General features: G+C 41.9%; 1 protein-coding gene across 1 annotated transcript in view; it reads right to left on the minus strand.

Moving 5' to 3' along the window:
- The window catches only part of CPNE8 (copine 8), a 251,176-nt gene that overhangs the window by 108,990 nt on the left and 115,839 nt on the right, over window positions 1–26,347 (minus strand). Inside the window, exons 5-6 of the mRNA XM_066591905.1 lie at window positions 17,423–17,462; window positions 4,480–4,556 (exon numbers count right to left, since the gene is read on the minus strand). Coding sequence (XP_066448002.1) covers window positions 4,480–4,556; window positions 17,423–17,462 — 117 coding nt within the window. The remainder of the gene's footprint in view (window positions 1–4,479; window positions 4,557–17,422; window positions 17,463–26,347) is intronic.

Consider the following 26,347-nt stretch of genomic DNA (forward strand, 5'->3'; position numbering starts at 1 on the left):
GACAGTCACTGGCAGAGCTGGCCAGGGTCTAGTATGACCCTTCAGCTCTGCTGTAGCAGGGAATCCCGGTGGTCACATGACCCCCCCCCCCCCCCCCAAGCTCCCGTAGTGAAAGTTACACTCTACGTTCACTTTCTAGTACACAGTGCTCATTGAGTGCTGTGTACTCGGGAAAGGAAAGGGCAGGGAAGGGTTAACTACCCCTCCTGCCTTCTTCTCCGGGTTATCAGCTGATAACTCATTCCTTCCTTGGATTGACTGCAGAGGGCAGGAGGCTTAAAGCGCCGCCATAATTTTACATACGGCTAAGCTTTAAGCCAAGGACCAGGTGCCGTAAATTTACAGTGCCTGGTCCTAAACGGGTTAAAAAATGTAGAGTTCTAGCTGAAGGTTTATCGCTGTACTTGAGATGTATGTAAATCCATTGTAGGTATACCAAATATATTGTATGACAGTGATGTGGTGACTGGGGATGGCACTTGTACTAGTCATGGTCTTTGAACTGCAGGGTCCAGGTGCCGGACACAATCAGTGTTTCTCCGGCTGCGTTTTGCAGGACAGAAACATTGCACGCAATAGAAACCTTAGGGGGGAAATTACCAGATGTTCAATGTTCTAGATAAGTACTCTGCTTGAGTAATTTTGCCAATCTAAGACATAATCTATGACTCGATTTTTTTACGGGCATTAACCATATGCCTATTACTATTGGCATGTGTTTCATGATGTAAACAATTATTACAGATTACAAAAAAAAGAAAATATTGAGCCAATTTTGCATTTTGACTGTCATATTCGTGTTGAGCACATAGAAAATTGATAAGAAATGACTTTCAGTAACATGAGTTTTGTAAAACTTTGTTGACCATTTGTCTCTCTATCTAGGCTTCATCTTAAAGTAAGTTTAAGCCTAGATAAGAGAAAAATGAGGAGGATCATAAATACAGTTTTTCTCCCAGATAAAATCTCCAGATGTCACATAAACGTGGCTCCTTTCCTCCTTCCCACGACAACCTTTTTTCATTTATATTTTTCCATCCCCACTTTCAAAAGATCATAACTTAATTCTGGTGACATAGCTACATGAGAAATTGTTTTTTGAAGGAGAAGTTATTCAATGATACCATTTAACCTAACATATAATCTATTGGGTAAGGTGAGGTAATTACAGGTCATCTTTATTATGTGGTCCTGTATTACGGGATGCCAAATTTGTACTTTTATGTTGTACTACTTAAAAAAAAAAAAACAAACAAAAAAAACCTTTTAAACAAATAGTTTTCTGTTGCCACCTTTTAACCACCATAACTTCTCTTGAACACGAGGTGACCAAAAAGAATGCAATACTGACATTGCGTGTTTTTTTTTCTCTGACCGCATTCAACATGTAGGATTAATAATGTAATATTTTCTCAAGTGACAAATCGGAGACTAACGGTTAACAACTATATTACGATGCTGTCCCAGCCTAGGAAGGAGAGCTATATATCTGTTCTGCTGCAATGGGCGGTGATGGGGGTAATAACTAGAGATGAGCGAGCACACTCGTTAAGGGCAATTGCTCGATCGAGCATTGCCCTTAGCGAGGTACCTGCCCGCTCGGGAGCAAAGATTCGGCTGCTGGCGGAGGAGAGTGGGGAGGAATGGAGGGGAGATCTCTCCCTCCCGCTCCCATCTGCTCAGGGCCGCAACTCACCTGTCACCCGCGCCAGCAGCCGAACCTTTTCTTCCGAGCGGGGAGATACTCGCTAAGGACAATGCTCGATCTTTTCATCTAAGGGCATTATGTATCGACAAATCATTGTTCAGTATGTTTGATGTACATGCTGATGCATGTTGATTTAGGGGAATACGAAGTGTGTGTGGGTGGGGGGCGGCAGAAAGAGGGTTAGAAATTTAAGTTTTATGTTTGGAAAAAATATATTAAAAACTCAAAAAATTATTGAATAAAAAAATAATGTACGTAGTATTTTAATAAATTGGACTTTAGTGAATGCAGTAATACCATTTTTTTAAATTATTCTTGATTCTTATTTTTTGATGGGTTGACTTGAAAAAAAAAGTTTAAATTCTTAACTCAGTATTTTTTAAATTTACTAATAATAAAAACTTTAGTAATCTTATTTTTCCCTTTTTTTTTATACCCCCAACAGGGGACTTGAGTTAGTGATCGTCTGATAGCATACGCTGGAGTATTGCAGGGTATTGTAACATTTACAGACAGACGTTTTTTTAAGCCCTGCGACACTGTCAGATATCAAATACCCGCTGCATTGTAGTGGACTTGGCTCCTCCTGAGCCCACGCCACACACAGACACCAGATATTCACTGTACACGTACCACGGGTGGCTGAAAAGTTAAGTAATACACCAAATGGAGTGGGAGGAGGACTATGCTTCTCTGCTAGGTCTATCCTAATTAGAATTGGAAAGTTAAAAGACCCTTGCTATTAGTATTGGCCGTAAGCCTGACAATAAAGGTTAACACCTCCTGGAGAACTCTCGCAAAGTATGGTGGTGAAATATACATGGAAATGATAATAAACTGCATATCGTATACTTTACATAGCATACAAACATGTTGACCATCCAGTTTCGATTAGTATGAATTTAAATTGGATACTCTTATGTACCAGTACACTTAGCTGGAGTTTTATACCAAACATGCAATAAACTGGAAAGCTGTGGACTCAGTACACAAAGAAAAAAAGACACTAAGTTAAAATTTTCTCTTTTTAGTTTTTTCTTATGTGCATGTGTATGTAACTGCATAGGTCTTTATACATGAAAATACAAAAAAGCTTCACACACAGTTCAATACTGAAATATTTCCATAATGGGTAACACCAATTTCAAATATCCCTGCTCTTGAAAATGAAAGGAAACATAGGGTTTATTCACAAGCCCAAGGCCCCAAATCATGATGCCTAATAGACTTGAAATACTGATATATTCTTTAGTTAGCATCGTCTTGCCGGATTTTCTTCTCATAGTGGCTTAGCCAAACCACTACTTCTTTCAGACTTTAAAAAAGTAATTAAAAAAAGGTTTTCTCCTAAAGTTACAATGCAATGATTCGCTGGGTGTATCATTGAAAAAGGCACTGGAAGAGATTGGAGCCTTTTCTTTATATCAAGCAATTTCACTCTTTTCTTCTGGACCTCAGCTGAGTAATTTGGGAAAAAAATCTTTCATTCTGGGCAGTACTGAGCTTTTCATGAAATAATGTCTCTATCCTTATAGAATTTTTATAAGCGCAGCACATAGCAGTAACCAGGTGATACTGATCTTTTACAAACCCACCAACCATTAGAAAAGGGCTGGATGAGGGTCTCTTTCTCAGCTGAGCAGGGCGCAGTGACAGTGTCAACACCATCAGCCTTCTTTGGAACTCCAGTTATGTGGATATTGTTGTAATGGAGCCCGTTTTTCAGGTCACCCATTTTTGCCAGAAAGGAGTAAATAACTTGATCCGATATTTTACATTCTTTATTAGCCATTTGGTGCTCCAGCGTACTTACATGCTGATGCACCCCTCTAATGCGTTCAGTAACTTGTTACGTATAATAGAAATGTCCTCATACCGCTCAGCTGCATAGTGAAAATAGATAGTGATGGTGTACACTAATATAGCAGCAACATCTTTCAGTGTGGACTCAGACACACTCCATGTTCGGGTCCAATACAGATTTGCTTTTTGGAAATTGTATTAAGAACTGATGATTCTGGCCGAGTTACCACAATGTCTTCTTCCTCTGAGGAATCCATGGCAGTGCGAGCCAGAAGCAGGTCAAGCAGGCTGGGTACATCTGGGACTATGCTCCGAACTTCCAAGCCAACATTCTACTGCAATGGTCTGAATTGCAGAGAACTCCAATCCTGGTTATTAAACCCTTCGATGTCAAAATCAATAGCAACAGCACCACTCATTGTGGGTTGTAAAGTTGCATTAAGATGGTCGCGGATGTAAAATACTGGATAGGACGTCTACATTCTTCAAGCCTCAAGATATATATATGGCTTGAGAGTACACTTACTTTACAAGTTCAGTTATTAATAGGCTGTTATTTTAATGGATGAGAGTAGGATATGCATATGTAAAGTCATCACTGTGCCTACCGTATGTACTGTATTATTGACTTATGGAATAGTTGATGTAAATAAAAAAGGAGATGCACACCTTTCTAGCTTTTGAGTACAACATTATGGGATATACATTCTGTAAATATCTTTAAATTTGCCCTTGTCCTACAACTTAAAGTACTGTACATTTTAGTAAGCAATCTGCAATAAGAATCCTACTTCTTAATTAATGGCATATATAAACTACCACCATTTGCATGAAAATGAATTCACAAAACCTTCCAAAACCCTTATAGGAAAATTTACATTTGTGAAGTGCATGTTAGCATGACCCTAATGTGTACATTTGTAGTTAAAAAGTCATAAAAGGTGTGTTGAACTTTATTTAATACTTACGTTACAGGTTTCTCAAGACGACTTCCTTGAGATCCAACTATTTCACCCAAAGTACAAAACATCTGACCAAGAAAATCCTGTAGAAAATAAAGAAGAGCTCTTATCACTAGAGGCAGAATACATCTGGATCTACCTATGGCCGTAACTGACCACAGAATGGGGCAGATTTACTATACAGCAAATGCCATGTTGATATGCAGCACAGATACTGAGCGGTAACAGGTACCCTATCCTACAACAGGGTGCAGGCTACACAGCTGTCTGTGCTGCTGGAGGAACTAGAAACAAACAGAAAATTGCTAATCTACATTACAGAGTAGGTCTGTCAGGTTTCCCATACTACTATAAGAGCAGCATAGGATAGAAGGGGATGCCGAGCATGGGGATGTGTATAGTGTTAGGTGATTTAATTCAGCATTTTCATGTTAAACTGTTGAAAAGTGCTGCCAGGACTTGAGAAAGCTTGTGAGTCCTGCATCCCCTGCCCAAATACATTCCTACGTGTGTGCATACTCAAAAATTAAGCTGTCAATTGAACTGTGTAAGTAGAGGAAATAGGGCTCAAACGGTCTCCGAGTCCTAGCAGCCTGTGAACAGCTATTACGTAATTCTAATGAATCAATGAAAATTACCCAGCATATTCTCAAACTCAGCATTTCCCCCTCTGTCCTATGCTGCACATAGAAAGTAGCATTGGAGACCCAAACACTTAAAGCTTATAGTAAACATTGCAGCAAGTTGTTTTTTTTGTCTATAACTAAAGGTACACTTTAATTACCAGAGCAGAATAAAGCACTAATCCACTCATGCCACTTTTTGTTGTATTAGTGTGCCCTATGGTAAGAATCTTCAATCCTGAGTGGATTGAGCCAACTCAAGTAAATCCAGTTAGTAGCAGGCAGTGTTAATGGATTTTGATAGATCTATATTTTTTGTACTTTTTGGCCTCCTGCACACGGGCAAGTCGGACCCCACATGCGGGATTGCCGCAACGGAGTTCAACCTGATGCCAGGCCTGCTTACCTGTCCTGCGTCTTCTCTGACGCTGCCAATGTGCTGGGTGGCACATTCGCAGTACAGGGGATGCTGCGTCGTCACTATGGAGATGACGTTGCCTCCTGTGCTGCGAATGTGCCAGCCGCGGCATGCGCAGTTGAGACGCGTGATGACGCGGCTCCTGCGACCATGGCTTCAATGGAAGCCGGCCATGCGTATCCTGCAGAAAATCGCAGCATGCTGCAAGTTCATTCCACAAGCGGAAAATTGCAATCGGTTTCTGCGCGTGGGCAGAAAATCGTATTTTTCCATAGCATGCTATTGGCTGGATTTGCTGCAAAATCCTGAGGGGAAATCCAGCTCCGTACGCTGCAATGCAAATTCGCCCGTTGTCAGGAGGCCTTCCTCATATTAGAAAGCATAATAATTTAGACAAGAAATCCGCCCTATGGAATACATGACCTACTTAAATTGTAAGAAGGTTACAAACTGTGTGAGCCATACAGTTAGAACTTATATACAAAGGAGATTTCAACATCTGAGTTTAAAAGTGACAGAACTCACACTCATTAAAGCCAGTGCATGCATTCACATGTGCAATTGTGATTACAGAACTGAGCGCCACGCAAAAAAAAATAAATTTGCAGCCTGTCCTATTCTGGAGTGATTCTTAGACCAGAATCAACCATTCAAGTCAATGAGTGCATTAAAAAAAACCCTGAATGCACTCGCATGGGATGTGTGTGCGCTCTTTAACTCCTTTCCCCACCTCCCACTCCCGTTTTCAGTTTTTCCTCTCCCCTTTAAAAAAATCATAACTCTTATTTATCCATCGCCGCTGCTGACTGAGGGCTTGTTTTTTGCAGGACGAGTTGTATTTTTTAAAGTGCCATATAATGTACTGAAAAACGTTTTAAAAATTCTAAGTGGAGTGAAATGGAAAAAAAAAAATGAAATTCGCGCCATCTTTGAGTACGCCTTGTTTCTACAGCGTACACAATGCAAACAAACTTTTATTTTTTTTTCAAATATATTTTAAATTTAAATATTTAATATTTTTAAAATTATTTTCTGTCGCAATAACTTTATTTTTCTGTCAACATAGTTGTGCGAGGGCTCATTTTGTGTGGTACGTCCCCTAGTTTCCGTCGGTACCATTTCTGAATACATACAGCTTTTTGATCACTTATTACATTTTTTTCTTGGAGAGAGGGTGACCAAAAAAAACCCCTGAATTCTAGTGGTTTTTTTTCCAGACGACGTTCATCAGCAAGGGTAAATTATGCGTTACTTTGATAGATCAGACCTTTATGGACGCAGTGATACCAAATATGTACCTTTGTTTTATTATTTAGATTTTCTTCTTACAAATATGTCAAAAAGGGTTTTTAAACTTATTACTTTTTTTTTTCCCTCAACAATTAGTAAAACTTTTCAAAACTTAATTTTTGCTTTGTTTTTTAGTCCCCAGGGGGAATAACAACTTGCGATGCTTTGATCGCTCCTGAAGTATAATGTAATATAATAGCATTATAATATACTGCGATCTGTTAGGCACAGCTTGATAGGCATTTAGCGCCCTGGGGTCTTTCAGAAGGCCCTGGCTCCCATGACACCTGAATGGCTCCCTGCAATCTCATCGTGGGGGAGGTGTGTGTGTTTGTGTGTGCTCAAGTGTTGCTGGGGCAGGGTCAGAGATAACAAAATGTTCACCTTGTACTTGTTTGAGCCTGGGAACAGAGGGTTCGTAAGTAGGAAAAAGTCGATACAAGACCACAAGTAATTGGTCTCTTTCTGGTTTGTGAAACTTTCAGCAATAATTTCCAACCATGTTCTATGTATGTTTAAGTGTCTGTGCTGCCAGACTAGTCTGTTTTCCCTTCCTTGGAGTTTGCGTTGAAGACAACTTTGGCAGGTCTTGAAAAGTTTTAAAACAGCCATCTGATGATCTCACCCCAATGATGGCTGCATAGACTAGCTGAAGTTACTTCAGCCAAGTAATTCCCAAATAATAGGATGTTATGTCCTCACATCACTAGAGCATCTTTTTTATTTAAAAAAGAATAGAGGATTTCTACCTTATTGTCGTAGTCCAAGAACTTCATAAATTACCTGCAGACGTTGATCTGATGGATTCAACATCTCTTAGTTGGCCCACTCAATTTGCTCGCTCTACTTTCCTGGGGCATTGGAGGTTCAGAGCCTACAGCAGCTCCTGTTCACATGTCTGCTTTAGAGGGGTTCTGACATGATTAAGGTTTTTATTCTTTAGCAGTCATTGTTCCCTGGTCTGCCTAATGGACACAGGGAACGCATGATTTTTGGCTGCTAAAGCATAAAAACCTAAAACTTATATTTTCTTCTGTTGTTGTTGTCCTCCAGAGGTCATCTCCCAGCAGGCTTTCTTCTTCCTCCGACGGACCGCCTCTCCACTGCGCACGCGCAGAACTCCGAGTTCAGCCAGGACGGACGGGCCGCCCACAGCAAGCACTGCTTGTGACGTGGCGCCCACCCGTTCACCTCGGAAGTGGCTGACGGATGGAGCAGAGCAGGAAGCGGTCATTTTGACCACTCCAGTTCTGCTTCAAGAAGCTGCAAAAGACGATGCCCAATGGAGGGGACATGCCTGCTGATCGGTCCTAGCCATGCAAAGTAAGTAAAAAAATTTTGGGGTCATGTCAGAACCCCTTTACAGCTCTGGGTGGAGTTTACTCGGGAGACCAATCCCAGATTCCTTTTCCTGGACCTACTTTCCAGGTCCTCAATCTTGTCCATTAGGATCCTAGTTTGTTTTTGCATACCCTTTTCCAACCAGAGGACTGAAGGAGTTACTGCTGCTACTTAAAGCAAACAGAGCAACTGCGGAAGTGTGGCAACATGTGCTTTATTTCAAGTGTAGTTGCTTTAAGTGTGTGACTTAAAATTGAGTGGAATCTCTGCTGATTTGTTATTACCATTATTTATTTGGGTTATATATCAAGTCACAGTGGTATTATAGCTATAGTTGTCTTTCCTAGAGGTTAATACATTGTGCTGAGGGGATAAATTGAGGGATTGCAGTGTTCTATTTAAAAACATATAAAGTCACATTTAAAAAAACGCATAGTTTGGTTGTTTTAGGTGCGTGAGACTTAAAATCGCATGAATTTAAAGTTTGAGAACTTTAGAAGGAAGTCACTTCTATTTACTGTTATTTTTTACTTCTATAAATTACTTGATTTTTATCTGTACCATCCTCATTGAGAATGTGCTCCATGATTGACAATGCTGTCAAGTGCAAATCTTGTGCAATGTATGCAGTCCTTGAACAGCTGTTCCAGGTTGCATACTGCTATACGAGTGGTGAGCATGTTGTGCTTTTGGAAGTCCAGATCCTGGATCTAAATGAGCAGCTTGCAAGACTGAGATCCACTGAAAACACAGAAAGGCGTTTGCTGCTCATCGGGCTGACACTCGCTGGAGTAGATGTGGGAGCGGATGGTAGCATGAGAGTGCAGAATAATCGGATAGCTATCAGGTTGACAGTTAGGGGGAGGGGTACGGGGAAATGCGCTATGAAGGCTAGTCCCCAACAAATTTGCAAAGTTGCCAGATGAGAGAAATTCAATTACAGGATTAGTACTGCTGTAGCACAACATGCCCTCTGACTGCCAGGGAAATGTCTGCTTCAGTAAGAAGGGGAATAGGTCCGCAGGGCAGGCTAGACAGGTCTTAGTAGTGGGGAACTCAATTATTAGGGGGACAGAAAGGGCAATCTGCCACAAAGACTGGGATTATTGAACAGTGTGCTGTCTTCCTGACGCTCCAATTTGAGAAATCATGGGTCCGGGTTGACAAGATTATCTGGAGGGGCTGGTGAGAATGCCGAGGTCATTGTACACATAGGTACCAATGACAAATTAAGAGGTAGGTGGAAGGATCTTAAAAACTATTTCAGGGACCTAGTATTTAAGCTTAGGGCAAGCACCTCCAAAAGTAGTATTTTCTAAAATACTACCTGTACCAAGTACCACACCAGGAAGGGAGGTAAACAAATGGCTAAAGAATTAGTGTAGGAAGGAGGAATTAGGGTTCCTCGAGAACTGGGCTAACTTTGCTGTTGGCTACAGGTTCTACTGTAGGGATGAGCTCCATCTCAATGGGTGCAGCTGTACACAAGCCAACTAAAGAGATGGCCATTTTGGACTTAATATTACTAGAGATGAGCGAACGTACTCGGTAAGGGCGATTTCGCAATCGAGCACCGCGATTTTCGAGTACTTCACTACTCGGGTGAAAAGTACTCGGGTGCGCTGTGGGTGAGCGGGGGGTTGCAGCGGGGAGTGGGGGGGAGAGGGAGAGAGCGAGGGCTCCCCCCTGTTCCTCGCTGCTATCCTCCAGTCACCCACGGCGCCCCCGAGTACTTTTCACTCGAGTACTGAAGTACTCAAAAATGGCGGTACTCGATCGAGTAATTATTCGAAAGGAGTATGTTCGCTCATCTCTAAATATTAACCAATAGACCTTCCAGAATAACGGGTGCAGCTTTCGGGGCATCTGGGAAATTGTTACTATAATATAATACAGTTCCACTAGGGAGTTTTAATTGGGGAGCTATGAAAATACTGAACTTTAGGAAGGCAAAGTTCAATCAGCTTAGAGATGCAAACAATAAATGGGAAATTTTTAAAACCATCATAAACACACCCTATGAGCAGTTCATACCTTATAGGAATAAAAGGGCTAGGACTAGGAGAAAAACAATGTGGCTCAATAAAGATGTAAAGGGGAAAACAAAAAGCAAGCCTTTACACTATTAAAAAATGAAAGCAACGAAGAAGCACTCAAAAGCAATAAGGAAAAAAAATATGTTAAAAGCAGATACAATGACTAAAGATGGAGAGAGAGAAACTAATTGCCCAAGAGTAAAACTAACCCTACACTGTTGAACTCTATAAACAGCAAAAAGATTAAAACGAAAAGTTTTGGCCTTTAAAAAAGTAATGGGGAAAAACAGAGGGTGATGAGGAAAAAGCAAATCTACTATATAGTTGTTTTTTTTTACCAGAAAAAAGTCTGTATGAGAGAGGCCTTAGTTGGATAAATGCAGACAAGATAATGTAATACATGTTGAAGAGAAAGCTGTTGTGAGAATTATAGCATACTTTTTAAAGCTTCGCATTCCTGCATAAACAAAAATTCTACATTTTTATTAATGAAGGTCTAGTCCAGAAAGTCTTCATTTACAACTAGCTATTTGGCTCTGACAAGGTACTATTTTCTATCTAGTGTAACAACTGTTTAGAAACACTGCTGAAACAATCCAGTAGCAATATTCTAAAATTGAAGAAATCAGAGTAGACAATGCCAAGATTGGGCTTCCATGGTGTCACACGCTGAAGAAAGGTTAACTCAGTCTAACCAAAGGGACTCTTGTATTGGATTTAGCGCTAATTCAATGTAACAACTAGCTATTTCTGGCTGGCCATAAAACAGATATATTTAATGACAGCAAGGCCAACATTACAGATAATCTCTTGACATTTGGGGATGGGATGGAAAAAATGACTAAATGCCAGTTAAAATGTAAGACAAAGTACATAAGCACAGTTTCATATATAAATCTGATGGTCATAAGCTTAAAATGCAAAAATGAACTACACTTTTCACTGAGGCAGTGTTTGTCTATACCACCAAATTAAGCCCTTCATAGCTATAGACAAATCTTTATTGACTCAGTGCCATTTACAGCCCAGAGGGTTGCAACACACTTTCAGATAACATGTCTGCTGCCGTTCCACATACATCTGCAGCATATGCCACTCTACTTTAGCACTAGTCACCTATGAGATGGACACAGTGATGCAATCAGAATGGAATGGATCTGCAACGAGGCAGCGATTGGAAAAGATGCTATTATGTAGTGTGAAAGCGATTTGCTCAGCGAGAGTTGTGCTGGTGCCTATGGTGACTGGACATTGGGTTATTCGTACCCATGCTGCACATTCCCCCATATGTATGTACGCAAGAAAAATTGCAGCATGCTCTATTTTAGCACAGATTCCGTGTGACTGGCTCCCATTGAAGTAAATGGATGCAAGTGTTTCGTTGCCCATACACATAAAACATTGCATATGAGCAGGGGAAACCCTTGCAACTTCAAAAGAAAATAGATAGAAAAGCCGGAATGCCGGCTGAGATGGGGGCGGGGTTTCCACGCGGATGATACGCTGTGATAAGTGTACATCAGTGCGGAAAACCGCTCGCATCTGCAATCTTCTACGATCATTTACAATTATTTTCCTCGAATAATCGCACATAATCCGCTTTTGGAATCTGACATGTACGTGTGAGCCCGGCCTTAGTTCGATGAGGGGCGGCCTGTAGGCCCCCTTGGCTTAGGAGCCAGGTCCTAATCTGACCATCCTTACTTTAGCTCGAAGTTGGTTACAGACTCGAATTTCTCATTAAAGCCGGGTACACACTTAAAGGGGTTGTCCCGCGAAAGCAAGTGGTGGTATACACTTCTGTATGGCCATATTAATGCACTTTGTAATGTACATTGTGCATTAATTATGAGCCATACAGAAGTTATTCACTTACCTGCTCCGTTGCTGGCGTCCCCGTCTCCATGGTGCCGTCTAATCTTCAGCGTCTAATCGCCCGATTAGACACGCTTGCGCAGTCCTGTCTTCTGTCTTCTGAATGGGGCCGCTCGTGCCAGAGAGCGGCTCCTCGTAGCTCCGCCCCGTCACGTGTGCCGATTCCAGCCAATCAGGAGGCTGGAATCGGCAATGGACCGCACAGAAGTCCTGCGGTCCACCGAGGGTGAAGATCCCGGCGGCCATCTTCACAAGGTAAGTAAGAAGTCACCGGAGCGCGGAGATTCGGGTAAGTACTACCCTTTTTTTTTTTTTTTATCCCTGCATCGGGTTTGTCTCGCGCCGGACGGGGGGGCTATTGAAAAAAAAAAAAAAACTGTTTCAGCGCGGGACAACCCCTTTAGGCCTCATGTCCACGGGGAAAATCAGATCCGCTGCAGATTCTCCATGGAGAATCTGCAGCGGGTCCCTCCTGCCCCGCGGACATGAGCGCCGAAAATAGCAATTTAAAAGCATTTACCTATCCGGCGCGGGCGGGGAATGTCAGCTGTTCCTCACGGCCGGATCTTCATTTTCGGCCGGCTGATGAATTCCTGACGCCGGCGGCACGTCGCCGGCACGTCGTCGACGTGCCGCGCGCATGCGCCGGGCACATCCGCCGAGCCGAAGCAAGGAAGATGCGGCCGTGAGGAACAGCTGACATTCCCCGCCCGCGCCGGATAGGTAAATACTTTAAATTCCTATTTTAGGTCTCCCGCGGATCCGGACGGCTTCCATAGGCTTCAATAGAAGCCCGCGGGAGCCGTCCCCGCGGGAGACCCGCGCGAAAATGGAGCATGGTCCAGATTTTTCCATGCTCCTTTTTTTTTTAAATCCCTTTTATTGACGATCCGCGGGTATTTATCTACCCGCGGGTGGTCAATGCATCCCTATGGGATGCGGATCCGCAGGCGGGAGATCCGCTGCGGATCTTAAATCCTATTTTCCCCGTGGACATGAGCCCTTAATGTGTGCTAGTTACACCCAAGAGGTTTGTGCACAACTCGCATCAGACAACACGAGGACACCTGCCATGTGCTGCCCAATTTAGAAATACAAGTTTTTTTTTTATGCAGACTATTGGTCCACATGAAGAAAACGTTAATCTGCATAACCCAATAGGCTGAATTAACACGGACAGCAGACAGCTTCAAATACGCTAGACCTAAACCAATTCAATACAATATCATGGCCTGCCAGCCAACCTTCAAAGGCTGCAATTCACAGCACAAGTTATAGACACGTAGGATAGAGATCTCATGACAGGACACAGAAAAATCATCTTCTTTTAAGAAAAAAAGCAGGTCATCTCATAGCACAAATCTCAGGGTATATTGAGTTAAGAGCCAAATTAATTGAGGACACAAAATTCAGGTTTTATTTGTAGATGCCAAAAGTGTGAAAAAAACTGTGCCAGTAGCTCTCTTGACAAGACTTAGGAAAAATTTTTATCCCCAGGAAACAAAATTGGAGTATCTTTACTTTGCTGCTTTTCTCAGAACTCTGCATTAAACTATTCCTCAGTTTGTTCAACTGGATGAATTATTTCTAATCTGATTATTGAAACTAATAAGAGAAGAGGGCAATTATCCCATATTTGGTCCAACTAGTGGTTTGTACAAAGATTAACCCATTAAAGACATGGCTTATTTTGGACCCAAGGGGATTTTTATCACTTTTCTTTATGTCCCTTTATGATCGCTCAGATAATACATAATATACTGCACTACTTCTGTTCTGCAATATATTATCACTATTGTTTTACATTAAAAGCCATGGTAAACCGCTGTTAGGCCTCCAACTGCCATGGAAACCCATTATTTCTTCACAATGATGTTTCAGAAGAAGCTCTCTCTGTTAACTCCATACATATCACGAATCAGGTTGATCGTGGCATTTAAATGGTTAGTGGCAGGGACTGGTATTCCTGCAAATCCCCGCCAATGCAGTGGCAGGCTGGCTAAAAGTCACTCCACAGAGGTGCGCAAGACCTGCATTAGTGTGTGAACACCCACTTGCGTTTCTTTAACGCTGTGATATCGCTGTTTTTTAATGCGACTGTCAATGAGACTTTCTAATGTTAGAAACGCATTGCAAGTTGGTGCTTTGCAATTTTTGTGCGTTTTTAACATTAGAAAGTCCCATTGACAATCACGTTAAAAAAACCGCAAGTGTGTAGGAGCCCTTAGGTCGAAATGCGTCCTGTACCTGATATGTGGCACAATTTATAAATAAAGCATGTTTACATGTGAAGCCGACCTCCCTTTTGGTCATTTCCTCAACTCCTGAGACTGTGCAATCCATATAAAGCAATTATAAATAAGTTTGCGGGAACCCCTACCCACCCATGACGTATATATACATGTTCTGTGGAGAGAAAGGGTTAAATAAACTTCTCGTCATTAACACATATGCCTCTTTTAATGCATTCTGTGATTCTATTTGCTTTGTTAGCAGCTGCTTGGCACTAGTTGCTAAAGTTGAATTTACTTTTCTCCAATATCCCCAAGGCTTTTAAGTGGCAGTTTTACATAGTGTTTAACTATTACATAATTGTACATTTAATTTTTAATTTTTTATCCCAAGTGCATGACCTTACATTTATTCACATTAAACTTCATTTGTCATTTCTTCACACAAGTCTCAAGCTTCCTCAAATCCCTCTATAATGAATTCTCCTCCTCTGTGTTGATTTTACAGAGCTTAGTATCATCTGAAAAATAATTCTACCTGTGGGGAAATCAAAGTGTGGTTTTCAAGAGGCAATGTAAGTGATTTACTAAACTTTTCCTCAAAAAGTAGTGATGAACTACAGAAGTATCAGGAAATACTGTACCTACAAGTGTAATTACATACTGGCATACCACGCAGAGATAAGACAGCATTAGCAAAAGACCAAATGTGTTCAAGATCTACATGATGCCTTAATTCTGCTTATATTTAGCATCTCTATGCCTGCCCATTGAAGAAGTAAACAGCCACAACATTAAAAGAACACTGATTGTGACAATGGCCCCTGCCAAGGGGTGAGTTATATTACCCAGAAAATTAACAGCAAACTCAAATTTGAAAGAAGGAAACATGGCCAAGTGTAAGGGATCTGAGTGACTTGGACAAAGGCTAAATTATGGTGGATAAACAACTACCGTAGTTTTGAGCATTTCCAAAAGGCTAGGTCTTATAGGGTGATCTTAGTATGCATTGGATTGTATCTAATAACAGTGTCCCAAGGACAATCCGTGAACTGGCTCATTCATAAGAGTCCTTGGGACATACAAGATTTAGCGGATCTGCCACCGTGGGATCCCTTCAGAGATCTTGTGCAGTCGATGACTTGACAGGTTAGAACTATTTTGGCAGAACAAGGAGAATCCACACAATATTAGGCATGCGGTTTTCATTTTATGACTGATCAATGTATGTCATGTTAATTTGTGCGGGTGTTTTATCATACTGATAACGTTATGTTTAGTTTTCTCCCAGCAATGCACGATGCAGCAAAAACGTAAAGGGGACATTTTTTTTCGATTAATGACTGATAGGTCATCAACAGATGATTGGTGGAGACCATTGGGTAGGATTGCCACTGATCAGCTAATTCCCGATGCTGCTGTCGCTATGATTAGTGGAGAAAGCAGGAAGCACGGACATGGCGCAGCAGTCCGCGTTTGTACTACAGTTTCAGCTCCTCTGGAGTTTAATTTATACTATACCATAAAACAAATTTTCTTATGTTATACTCCTGGACAACCTTTAACTAGTAAAAGTTGAAGTGTACATTAGCCCTAAATACCCAATTTACTTTATGCATAAAACACCTGCAACCTAAGGCTAACTTCACACAGGCGAACACGACATGGGGCCGTGAATCTCACGTAATTTTCTCACCCAAGTGAAAGCAGCCCAAGAGTAAACAAATAGCTGTACTCCTAAGGCTAAGCTCACACGGTCTTAAGTGTAAACCGCTATGGGTTTTACAGCGTTTTTACAGCTGTAGAGCCAGCCATGACCCTGCATATGGCTGCTTATTGTGGTGAAATTGTACTGCGCATGACAGCATACTCACACAAGGTCATGCACAGTACACCATTTTTGGGGGGTTTGCTTAGATTTCCTGTGCTGTAATTGTGCATGGACGCACGCATATACGCCCCCATAGGGAACTATGGGTTCTATCTCCCTTATATTTGCAGCAAAATAAAAACACACTGTGTTCTTCTTTGCACTCGCGTATTACGCAATTATGGCACGCTAATGTGAGCGGACCTGCGAGAGCCAGTGTAATTGATTGCCTTTCGAATTACCACAAAACACAGGGGCATAAAGAGCCCGCATAATACGTTGGTAAACATACGCCTGTGTGAGCCCAGCCTTAGCAAACTTTCCTTAAGACCGGTCTCACAAGGACGGATATTTAATGCGGAATATACAGTCTGCATCCGCAAGGAGGATACACAGCAAATGGCATATTTTAAAAAAAAAAAAAAAATCGCTTCCTTCACACTTACGGAAGCAGATTGTATATTCCATGAGCGGATGGAGAAATTCTGCAGAATGCTCTGTTTTACAGCGGACCTCACACGGTTGGCCTCCATTGAACTGAGTGGAAGCTGTCCGACCCCAAGGCCCATCCGCAATTGACATTGCGGATGAGCCGCGAGTACCCATGTTTTCGCCTAGCAACGATGCGGGAAAAACAAACATATTAAAAAGTAAAATTAAAAATCTGTACTGCGCATGACTGACAGCGAGCGTCCATGGTCATACATAGTACAGAAAAAGCAGATACACGGGGGTCGCCGGCCAGGGTCATAGCCGGATTCCACTGTGAGAACTCGCATGCAGAATCCTGATCGTTCGTGTGAGCCCGACCTAAATCTTATTAATGCATACAACTGTATTAGAAATGGTTATTCCATTCAGAACTAGCCTCAAGCCACCACAGTGGTGTTACAAATGGGAGCTAATGCTTCAGACGACCTGATTTATCATTGCATACATGGATGTCCCACTAATTTCAGTAGGTGCGATGCTTCATTTCCAGTACAAAATGAGCACTTTCCACACCCTTCCTCTAGTGATAAAAGGGGATTGAGCAATCATTCCACATTCTGCTCAACTTCTGGGTACCCATAACATAGGAAGGAGTTTTCCTAAATAGACAATTTCTGTAACATTTGTATAGTAAGAGATTGCATTTGCCTGCCGTAGTTTCACTTTTAGAACCATCATTGTAAATTACTGGTACATAGAATACCAAAACGGTTTTTACAAAATTTCAAGTACATTGTATGTAGCATGAGATGGATAATGGAATTTTGACTTACATGCTTTGCTAAATTAGGACTCTTTGAGTCAACATCATACCTAAAAATAAAACAGAAAGAACGAATATGAATAGATGATTTATCACATTATTTTCAGATGGCATCCACAATGACTAAATTGTACAGTAAGATGATTTGTCGTTCTATCCCACAGTAATTAAATCAGTTAATGTACTATTTATAAGATCAACATAACATCAGTACTTGTATAGAACTGCTAGAACAGGTTAAAAAAAGATCACAACATTTTGCAATATTACAACTTAAAATTCGCTTGCTTGTACATTTCAAGATTCTATCCTCTTGGTGAAAGCATGAACTTCTATGAGCAGTGGATGCTCTATCTTAGTCCCATTCCATTTGAGTGTCTTACAGGCATCAAAATATTAAAAATCTATGGAAAATGCAGGTAGTAGAAAACAAAGAGGTAATCTGGTTACTGGACAGCAGCCTGTCAATGGGGCTGCCTGTAGTAAAATGATAAACTGAGCTATACCTACACCTCCGGAATCCAGCGCTGAAGCCCCACCGTGGTCCTGGCGCTTGTTGTGACAGCCAACAGCACTGGAAGTCAGGTCATGTTACCAACTCCTAGCAGCAGGGGACTCAGGAGAGGTGACAATGCAGCCGCTGGTCACATGACTTTCGGTGACATCAGCTGTCACAACAAACGCCAGAGCTACAGCGTGAGATCCCAGCAGCGGAGGGGTAAGTATAGTCCACTTCATTTTAGATTTTCTTTTTTATTACAGGCAGAAAATGCCTTTAACCCCTTCCTCACACACAACATACATGTACGGTGCAGCAGGCCAGTGGTTTCTGCATCCCACTGTACATGTATGGCACCTATTACCAGGGGCTCAGAAGTGGAGCCCCCAGTAATCACATTGGGCACCCCGCTGGGTCCTGCTGCAAAAACTAGGATGAAGCTTCTAGAAGACACGTATCAAACTCAAGAGGCCAGAGCCAAATCCAGCCTGCCATACCATTTTATGTGGCCTATTACGAGGACAGACGCAGAAGGGCCAGCGCTTCACTGGAGGACACAGTACTTGGCAGAGCAGGCAGTGCCAGCACAAGGAACAGATGCCACTTAGGATTTTGAGCTCTGGCACGGACCTCTATACTGTTCAGCAACTCACAGGTGGTGGTACAGCTCCGACATCCCTACCCAGGCACCCTAGCCACCCTCCAAGGTAGGGAACTGAGTGCTAAAGAGAGGGAAGGGGAGAAATGCCATAATAGAGTGCCACAGTCATGATAAATGAGGTTTTAGTCGTTGAAATACGCACGGTTTCCATGGACCAAAGCTGTGCATATTCACTGCATATTTTGTACCTTCTTGCTTTTTTTTTCCATTACGTTTTTCACATGTGCAAAACAAAGGCTCCATAGATTTATCCTGCCTTTGTACATAAATACGCATTGAATAGACATGTATCATGCGTATTTACATGAGTTCATTGATTTTAATTAGTAATTTTCGTCTGCAATATGGACCAAAATAGGACATGCTGTGCTTTAATACATTCATGAAGTTGCATGTCTGAATACCCCAATGCAAATCAACGGTGTTTAAGTTGTCCTAATTGTACGCTTAATGCGGAGTGCATGTGAATGAGCCCTTAAAAATGGCTCATTGAAGGCAACCGCAATGCTGAAATGACCCTTGATGAAAAGGAGTTTGACTCTCCTGATCTAGAAGGTTTGGAGCGGGAGGTTTCCAATACGGTGAATGCAGTTTAAAAAAAAAATAAAGTCAAAATCACTGTTCTTGATCATTCTGCCTTACAAAAAAACTAAATAAAGAGTGATCAAAAAGTCTCATGCACCCCAAAATGATGGTAATGAAAATGTCCACTCATCCCACAAAAACGAAGCCCTCAAGACCACTACGTAGATGGAAAAATAAAAAACATTATAAGGGCTTATTTACACGAGCGTATATCGGATAGCGTTTTTACGTCCGGCCGATCTACGCTTCCATCTAAGCAGTTCCCTCCCCCTTACCGTCTCTCTGCCTCTCTCCTCCACTCCGACGTCTGCAATGGGAGGGGGCGGCGCCAAGCTCAGCTCTGTCTCGCCCACTTCCATTGCTGGCTATGGACAAGGGGTAGGATCTTAGCTCCACCCCAATCCTGCCCATTCCCATTGCAAATCGTTTGGAGGGGAGGAGAGAGAGAAAGCTGGCGAGTTGGAAGGAAGGGGGGGGGGGGGGGGGGAGAAACTGCTTACACGGAAGTGTATATTGGCCGGCCATGAAAACGCTGCTCGATACACGGTTGTGTAAATAAGTCCTAAGTCTAAGGACAGCGATGCAAAAAAAAAAAAGCAAACAAAACAAAAAAACTTGAAACTTGAAAATAGTTTCATTGCCCCAAAGTAGTAAGAGCTAAAAAACATTATATATGATATACAAAATATATTTGGCATCACTGGAATTTTAAGGACACACAAAATAAGGAGAGCATATAGTTTATACTGCAAAGTCAACAGCATGCAAAAAAAAAAAAAATGCCTAGGTCGTGGGTTTTTGCACACCTTAGTTCCCAAAACATGTAATTAAAAAAATGATGTTACATGCACCCCAAAATGGCACCAATGAACACATTAACTCATCCCATAAATAACGAGGCCTCAAACAGCTCCACAGATGAAAAAATTTTAAAAAGCTGTGGGTCACTGAATACGGCAATAAAAGAATTGGCCCGATAAAGGGGAGGCTCCAGAATCCAAAAGATCCTTCTTCATTTCTGCGGCCTGTGTTTGAGTCATGGAGCGTACTGAGGGCACCTGGGATATTTCTAAAAATTTCAGATTGAGGGTAATAAATAGAGTTTTATCTGAAAACTTCTGTTGAGTTACAGAAAAAACAATATTTAAATGGCAATCTGAGAAAAATGACATTTTAAGACTTATCCCACTTTGCTTTATTTCCTTTGAAACCCCTAAGGGGTTAAAAGAATTTGTAACTGCTGTTTGAAAATTTTAAAGGGTGCATGCTTTAAAATGGGGTCATTTATGAGGGTTTTTAATATGTCCCTTCAGAACTAAATTGGTCCCTTAAAAACTAAATTTTAGCAATTACATCAAAATTTGAAAAACCTGCCCCTACACTTACACGCTTTCTTATGGCCTAAATAAATAAAAGATGCTGCGAACATACAACACACATATGGTAAACGTCATTATTAGAGATGAGCGAGTATACTCATTTCGAGTAATTACTCGATCGAGCACCGCGATTTTCGAGTACTTCTGTACTCGGGTGAAAAGATTCGGGGGTCGAGGGGAGGTGTGGCGGAGCGGGGGGTAGCCTCTCTCTCTCCCTCCCCCCCCCCCACTCCCTGCTGCAACCCCCCACTCACCCACGGCGCCCCCCGAATCTTTTCACCAGAGTATGAAAGTATTCGAAAATCGCGGCGCTCGGGTGAAGGGGCGTGGCCAAGTTGGTTCGCTCATCTCTAGTCATTATCTTACGCAATAGGATTTTCTGTCTTACAAGCAGAAAAAAAATCATAGTTTGAAAATAGTAAATTTTAAAATATTTTTTGTACATTTAGAATTAATACATTTAAAAAAAAAAGGAAACCGTATGGACTAAAATTGACCAACAGCATAAAGTATCTTGTGTCCCGAAAAAAAACAAAACACTGTTATTACCACTTAAAGTGACAGATTGGAAAAATGGGGCCTGGTCAGAAAGGCCAAAACTGGCTATAGGGAAAAAGGGTTAAAGTAAATTACTGCTGCTTCTAATAAATAATAATAATTTTTATTTGTATAGCGCCAACTTATTCCGCAGCGCTTCTATTACTTATCCCATTATCCAACCTTGCTGTATTAAGGAATTGCTCACCACATGTAAAACTATAGACAGATGAGGACTAACACGTTTTCAGCACTGTTACTTCATCAAATAGGGTAAAAAAATTTTTTTTAGCAGAAACAAATACGACAATCAAGTCTAAGGCCTCCCTCACCTAGCTGGTGAAGTCGCTGTCGGGACCTTGTGAAGCTAGCTGATTGCTTTGATTGGCTAAGCGCCGTTGAGTGACAGACGGCTAAGCCAATCAGAGCCAGCACTGGATACGTCCAATCACAGCCATTCAATTAGTTGATGGTGGTGATTGGACGCATCCAGCGCTGGCTGGGGTTGACTGAGTGGGCTGTCACTCCGTGGCACTCAGCCAATTAGAGCAATCTCTCGTTGGAGGCAGAGATTTTGAATCCCCGTTACCAGAGAAAAAGTTCCCCTGCTGGCTGACAAGTCCAGAGAGCGCCGCCGTGGACAGCGACATCACCTGCAAGGTAAGCATTGATTTTCTTTTGACTCAGGCAGTGTAGCACGGTACCAAATTCTGACGCGTTTTCGGCAGCGCTGAAACCGCTGCCTATTCATTTCAATGGGCACCACAGTGCTGAAAACGGGCAAAAATAGAACATGCAACGCTGTCAAAGCGCAGCGTTGAAGACGCTGCGTTTTCAGCCTTGTGTGAGCAGCCCCATTGAAATGAGTGGGAGCCTTGTACAGCATTTCGCACAGCACTGAAATCACAGCGCTAGACGCTGTACAAAAACGCCCTGTGTGAGGGGGGCCTTAAATGGAAATTGTGTATAATATATATTATATACACACACACACTTAATATTTACAGTATTTATATTGTAAAAAAAATAAAATCCTAGGAGTTGGAGAAATCTAATAAACCTTTGTGTGTGATTGTAATGTTGAGATACAGGATTACAATATCAGAGAACAAGTGCGCAAAATATGCACGTGACCGAACCCACTGAAATTGTTTCTATTCATTGCGTATTATGCTTGCAAATTTTGCACGGGTAATACACAGTACAAATGCATTCGTGTGAATAAGCCCTTAAGCAGTGAAAAACTTTACTAGACGGTCTTAAAAGGTGGAAGATTTATCACACCGACTCTGCTGGATAATAAATCTTGTGAATCTTTAGACTATCAAGTCTAACTTTGTATCACCTATTAGTTACCTTAGTTTACACAAAACTTTTAGCTCATTTTTTTGGTGCACAATGCCCTATCTATGTCACCTCCTTTGTCACAAGCAGCTTCTGAAAGGGTCTAAAATACATAAATATGGTGCAAAGCATAAAAGACCATTTTCTGGTACAGTTCAACAGAAAATTGGCAAATTTTTAATAGTAAATCTACCCCAGTATGTACGAACATAGAAGAGTTGAAAATATAAGCACAGACAAAAAATGATGTGCATATAATGATTCATATAAATATTGGACAGGTCTTCATTACAAGAATGAATATCTAACCAATGACTTAAGAGTCTCCTCAATTAACAAAATAGTGTGGGGAAAATACATCATGCCAATTATGAGTTGACAAAAAATAAAGAAATTGGCATACAGAGGCACTTGAGTTCATAAAAACAAAAAAACTTTAATGTTAGGATATCCTGAAAAATGTCATCAGCCAAAAGACACCATATACATTAAGCGGCAAAAAAAAACAAAAGAAAAAATATCAAACACCTAGAAGGAGTTGTCGGAAACGAATGGAACTTTGTGTGATTGTAACAGTGATATAAGTAAGTGATTATATCAGAGCAAAAGGAGAATTTATTCTGGAAAACTGAACACTTGAGGGGAGGCTCTAGTACCCTGTTGTACTGCCTCTTCTAGTTTGGATAAAAGATGTGATACGGGCGGGCATGGAGGCATACGGGTTCTGTATGTATCCTGTGGCATATCGTTCCACATTTCCTGTAACTTAGCTTCTAGATGGTGTAAACTCATAGGCTGTCAAAGTTGGTGGTCCAGTTGACTCCATACATATTCTATTGCTGATAAATATGGCTATTGTCAGGCCCCGAAAATGTGGCAATGTTATGGAGGCATTCCTGTGACACCCATTCCTGGAAAGCAATATCCCACTGGAAAATACCTCTTGGAAGCCCCGCCCTGAGAGACAATACATTAAAAATTCAGACGATCCTCTGTACTGGTGGTTTGTCGAGGGTGTCCTGAGCCCAGTCGCAGTCCTAACACCTCCTAATAGTCTGGACAGAACCGTCGATACGACCATCCGCATTCCAATAATGCACCCGCTCTCAAACGCTGTTAACTGTGCAAAACATATAGTGTATCTTGACGCCACCAGCCTGAGGGGTGGAGATGGGCTGAGGAGAAGGGAACACTCAAAGATTCTCATTGGCAGATGCATACACACCCTCAGCGATATGCTCCTAGGTTGAGGGAAGCTTCTAACTGTCTGCATATACACACCTTGAGGCTTCACAGACAGGTACACATACCTTCGGACTTCAGAGGTCCAGGTGCTGCAATCAGCGGCAGGAGGGGGGGGGGGTTACATTGGGGGCCGGTGGCGTGCGGCAGGAGTAGGGGAGCCGCCGGTGGAGTGCGGCTATCAGCGTCAGGTGGGGGGTTACAGCGGGAGCAGGGGTGATCCTGGGAGCCGGTGTGCGGCTATCAGCTAGAGACTGGCTGCGTTGATCAGCGGCAGGGTGGGTAGACAGTGGAAGCATGTCTGCGTCTGCCAATGAAAATCTCTGGGCGTTCCCTTCTCCTCAGCCCATCTCCACCCCTCAGGCTGGTGGCGTCAAGATACACTAATACCGATAGATAGTCCGATTCGAGTGAAATGTTGCATGAGTGTTCTTCAGCACCAGGGGACGACTACTGTAATATATATGTTACATACAGACATACAAATAAGGGAGATGTAATAATACATCCACAGTGCCACGTATTGGAAGGCAACATTCCTTCAAGCCAAAGCTAGGCTTTATACAAGCCTTGTACAATGACTAGGAATTAAAAGCAAAGCCAGGCTCCATGCACAGACAGCTGTTTCAGGGTATTTGCCCTTTATCAGTGTAAAGTAGAAGTCTGGCTTTGTTAGTGAGAGGCCTGGCCCTGGGACGGGGAAAGGGGGGGGGCGGGTCAGAAATGCTATATTTTCTCCTTAGGGAAAGCAGCTAGACTGATTGAGGAGACTCAAAATGCCATGCATGCTCCTCTGGGTAATATGCAAATAAAGGAGATGGAATAATACCTCCACAGTGCCACCTGATGGAAGGCAGCATTCCTTCAAACATACCCAAGAACAGCTGTCTGTGCATGGAGTCTGGCTTGGCTTTTAATTCCCAGTCATTGTTAGAAGGCTTGTATAAAAAGAGTCTAAATTTGGCTTGAAGGAATGCTGCCTTCCAATAGATGGCACTGTGGAGGTATTATTCCATCTCCCTTATTTGCATATTATCCAGAGGAGCATGAATGGTTTTAGAGTCTCCTCACTCGCCGTCTACGTGATCTCCCCAAGGATAAAAGATAGCATTTCTGACCCCCATAAATACACACACACACTTTATATCTGTATTTATAAATCAAAGTAACACTGCATTGCTTAGCTGAATTCCTTTTTTTGTAGTGTGTTCTGCAGAACTGCATTCTGGGTGTTTGCTTTTCTTACAGCAGATTACTTTACAAAACCTAATAAAAATGTTTAATGCTCGGGTCACATGCTGCTTATCTAATGGTGACCATGGGGAATGGATGAAAGAAGAACAGGTCCGATCTGTAATCTGCTTTCCAAGGGAGCAGATAGTGAAATGTATTGTGAACGTTTAACTGTATATGCTGTAAACTATTTGGGTATTGTATAAGACTTCTAAAAAGGAAACTGGTTCAATGTACTATTATATAAAAGATCAAGATAAGCCCAAGAAGAGTGTTGTCAATGTGTTTTGGTATATGAATAGTATGATTTGGGTGGAATTAAATTCTATTAACGAAACTGTCAATGCAAATACAAAAACAGGAACTGCTTAAAGACTTGGTTATAGTGCTATTAGGAGACATGACAGAGGGACGGGTGATGTATTTTTTGTACTTATCCGCTAGCACGATTCAGCGCTGTAACCCAGTGAAGTGGGCGCGCTATGGGGATGACAGGTTCGCTTTAACATAATGCAGCTGTTCAAGGTTGGAATGGTTTCCCATAGGTGTGCGGCGTGTACACAACCATGCCCAGCCACACAACTCCTGACACTGCGAATCCCTCAAGACTTTACAGAGTAGTTTTGAAAGATACTGTGTTCAGGAATGACTTCGCTGCTTCAAGTCAAAAATGACAAAAAAGGTTACTTGAGCATATTTTGTAGCAGCATGGAATATAACATGATGTTGAAAGGTCAACCTAAATTGAACTCTGAATTCTATTATGACAAAATACTGCATTCATTCTAGCATAAGCAGCATATTTACTGTAGATATTACTCTAACACTATTAATATTAATCTAAGCCTTTCACTGCAATAATGTCACATTTTAAAAGATTGTAGGTCGCACTTCGTTATTCTTACACCTTGCCAATTTACCCCATTGGAGAAAAAAAAAACTTCTACTTCATTGGGTTTTTTTTGCCTTCATCTGGATTAGCATGGGGGTGGGAAGGGGGGGGGGGGGGAGATAGGCTGATCTGGATGGGTATTTTTTAGGTCTTTTTTCAGCCTAGCATACTATGCGACTATGTTTGATGATCATAATAAAACAAACCCTAATGAGTTACAAAATCTGTACTTCAGGCCGGGCTCACACAGGCCTATGATTACCACGTATTCTGCATGCGTTGTATGCCCGTGTGATGCACATTGCTTTTTGCAGTTCTGATCACATTAGCATGACGAAATTGCGCAATAGGAGAGCGTAAAAAAGAATGCAGAATGCTATATTTGCCGTGTATATGCGTGAGATAGAGCCCATTGTTCTCTATGGGCATGTATATAAATGCACCCATATACACGCACTTTGAAAAAAAACAAAAAGCAAAAACAGGTGTACTGCACATGACGGCAATGTAGCAGTACGCCAATTCACCGCCGCCTCCCCAATTGAAAACTGCTTCCCACACAG

The sequence above is a fragment of the Eleutherodactylus coqui genome, chromosome 2 (genome assembly GCF_035609145.1).
Source record: "Eleutherodactylus coqui strain aEleCoq1 chromosome 2, aEleCoq1.hap1, whole genome shotgun sequence".
Classification (NCBI taxonomy): domain Eukaryota; kingdom Metazoa; phylum Chordata; class Amphibia; order Anura; family Eleutherodactylidae; genus Eleutherodactylus; species Eleutherodactylus coqui.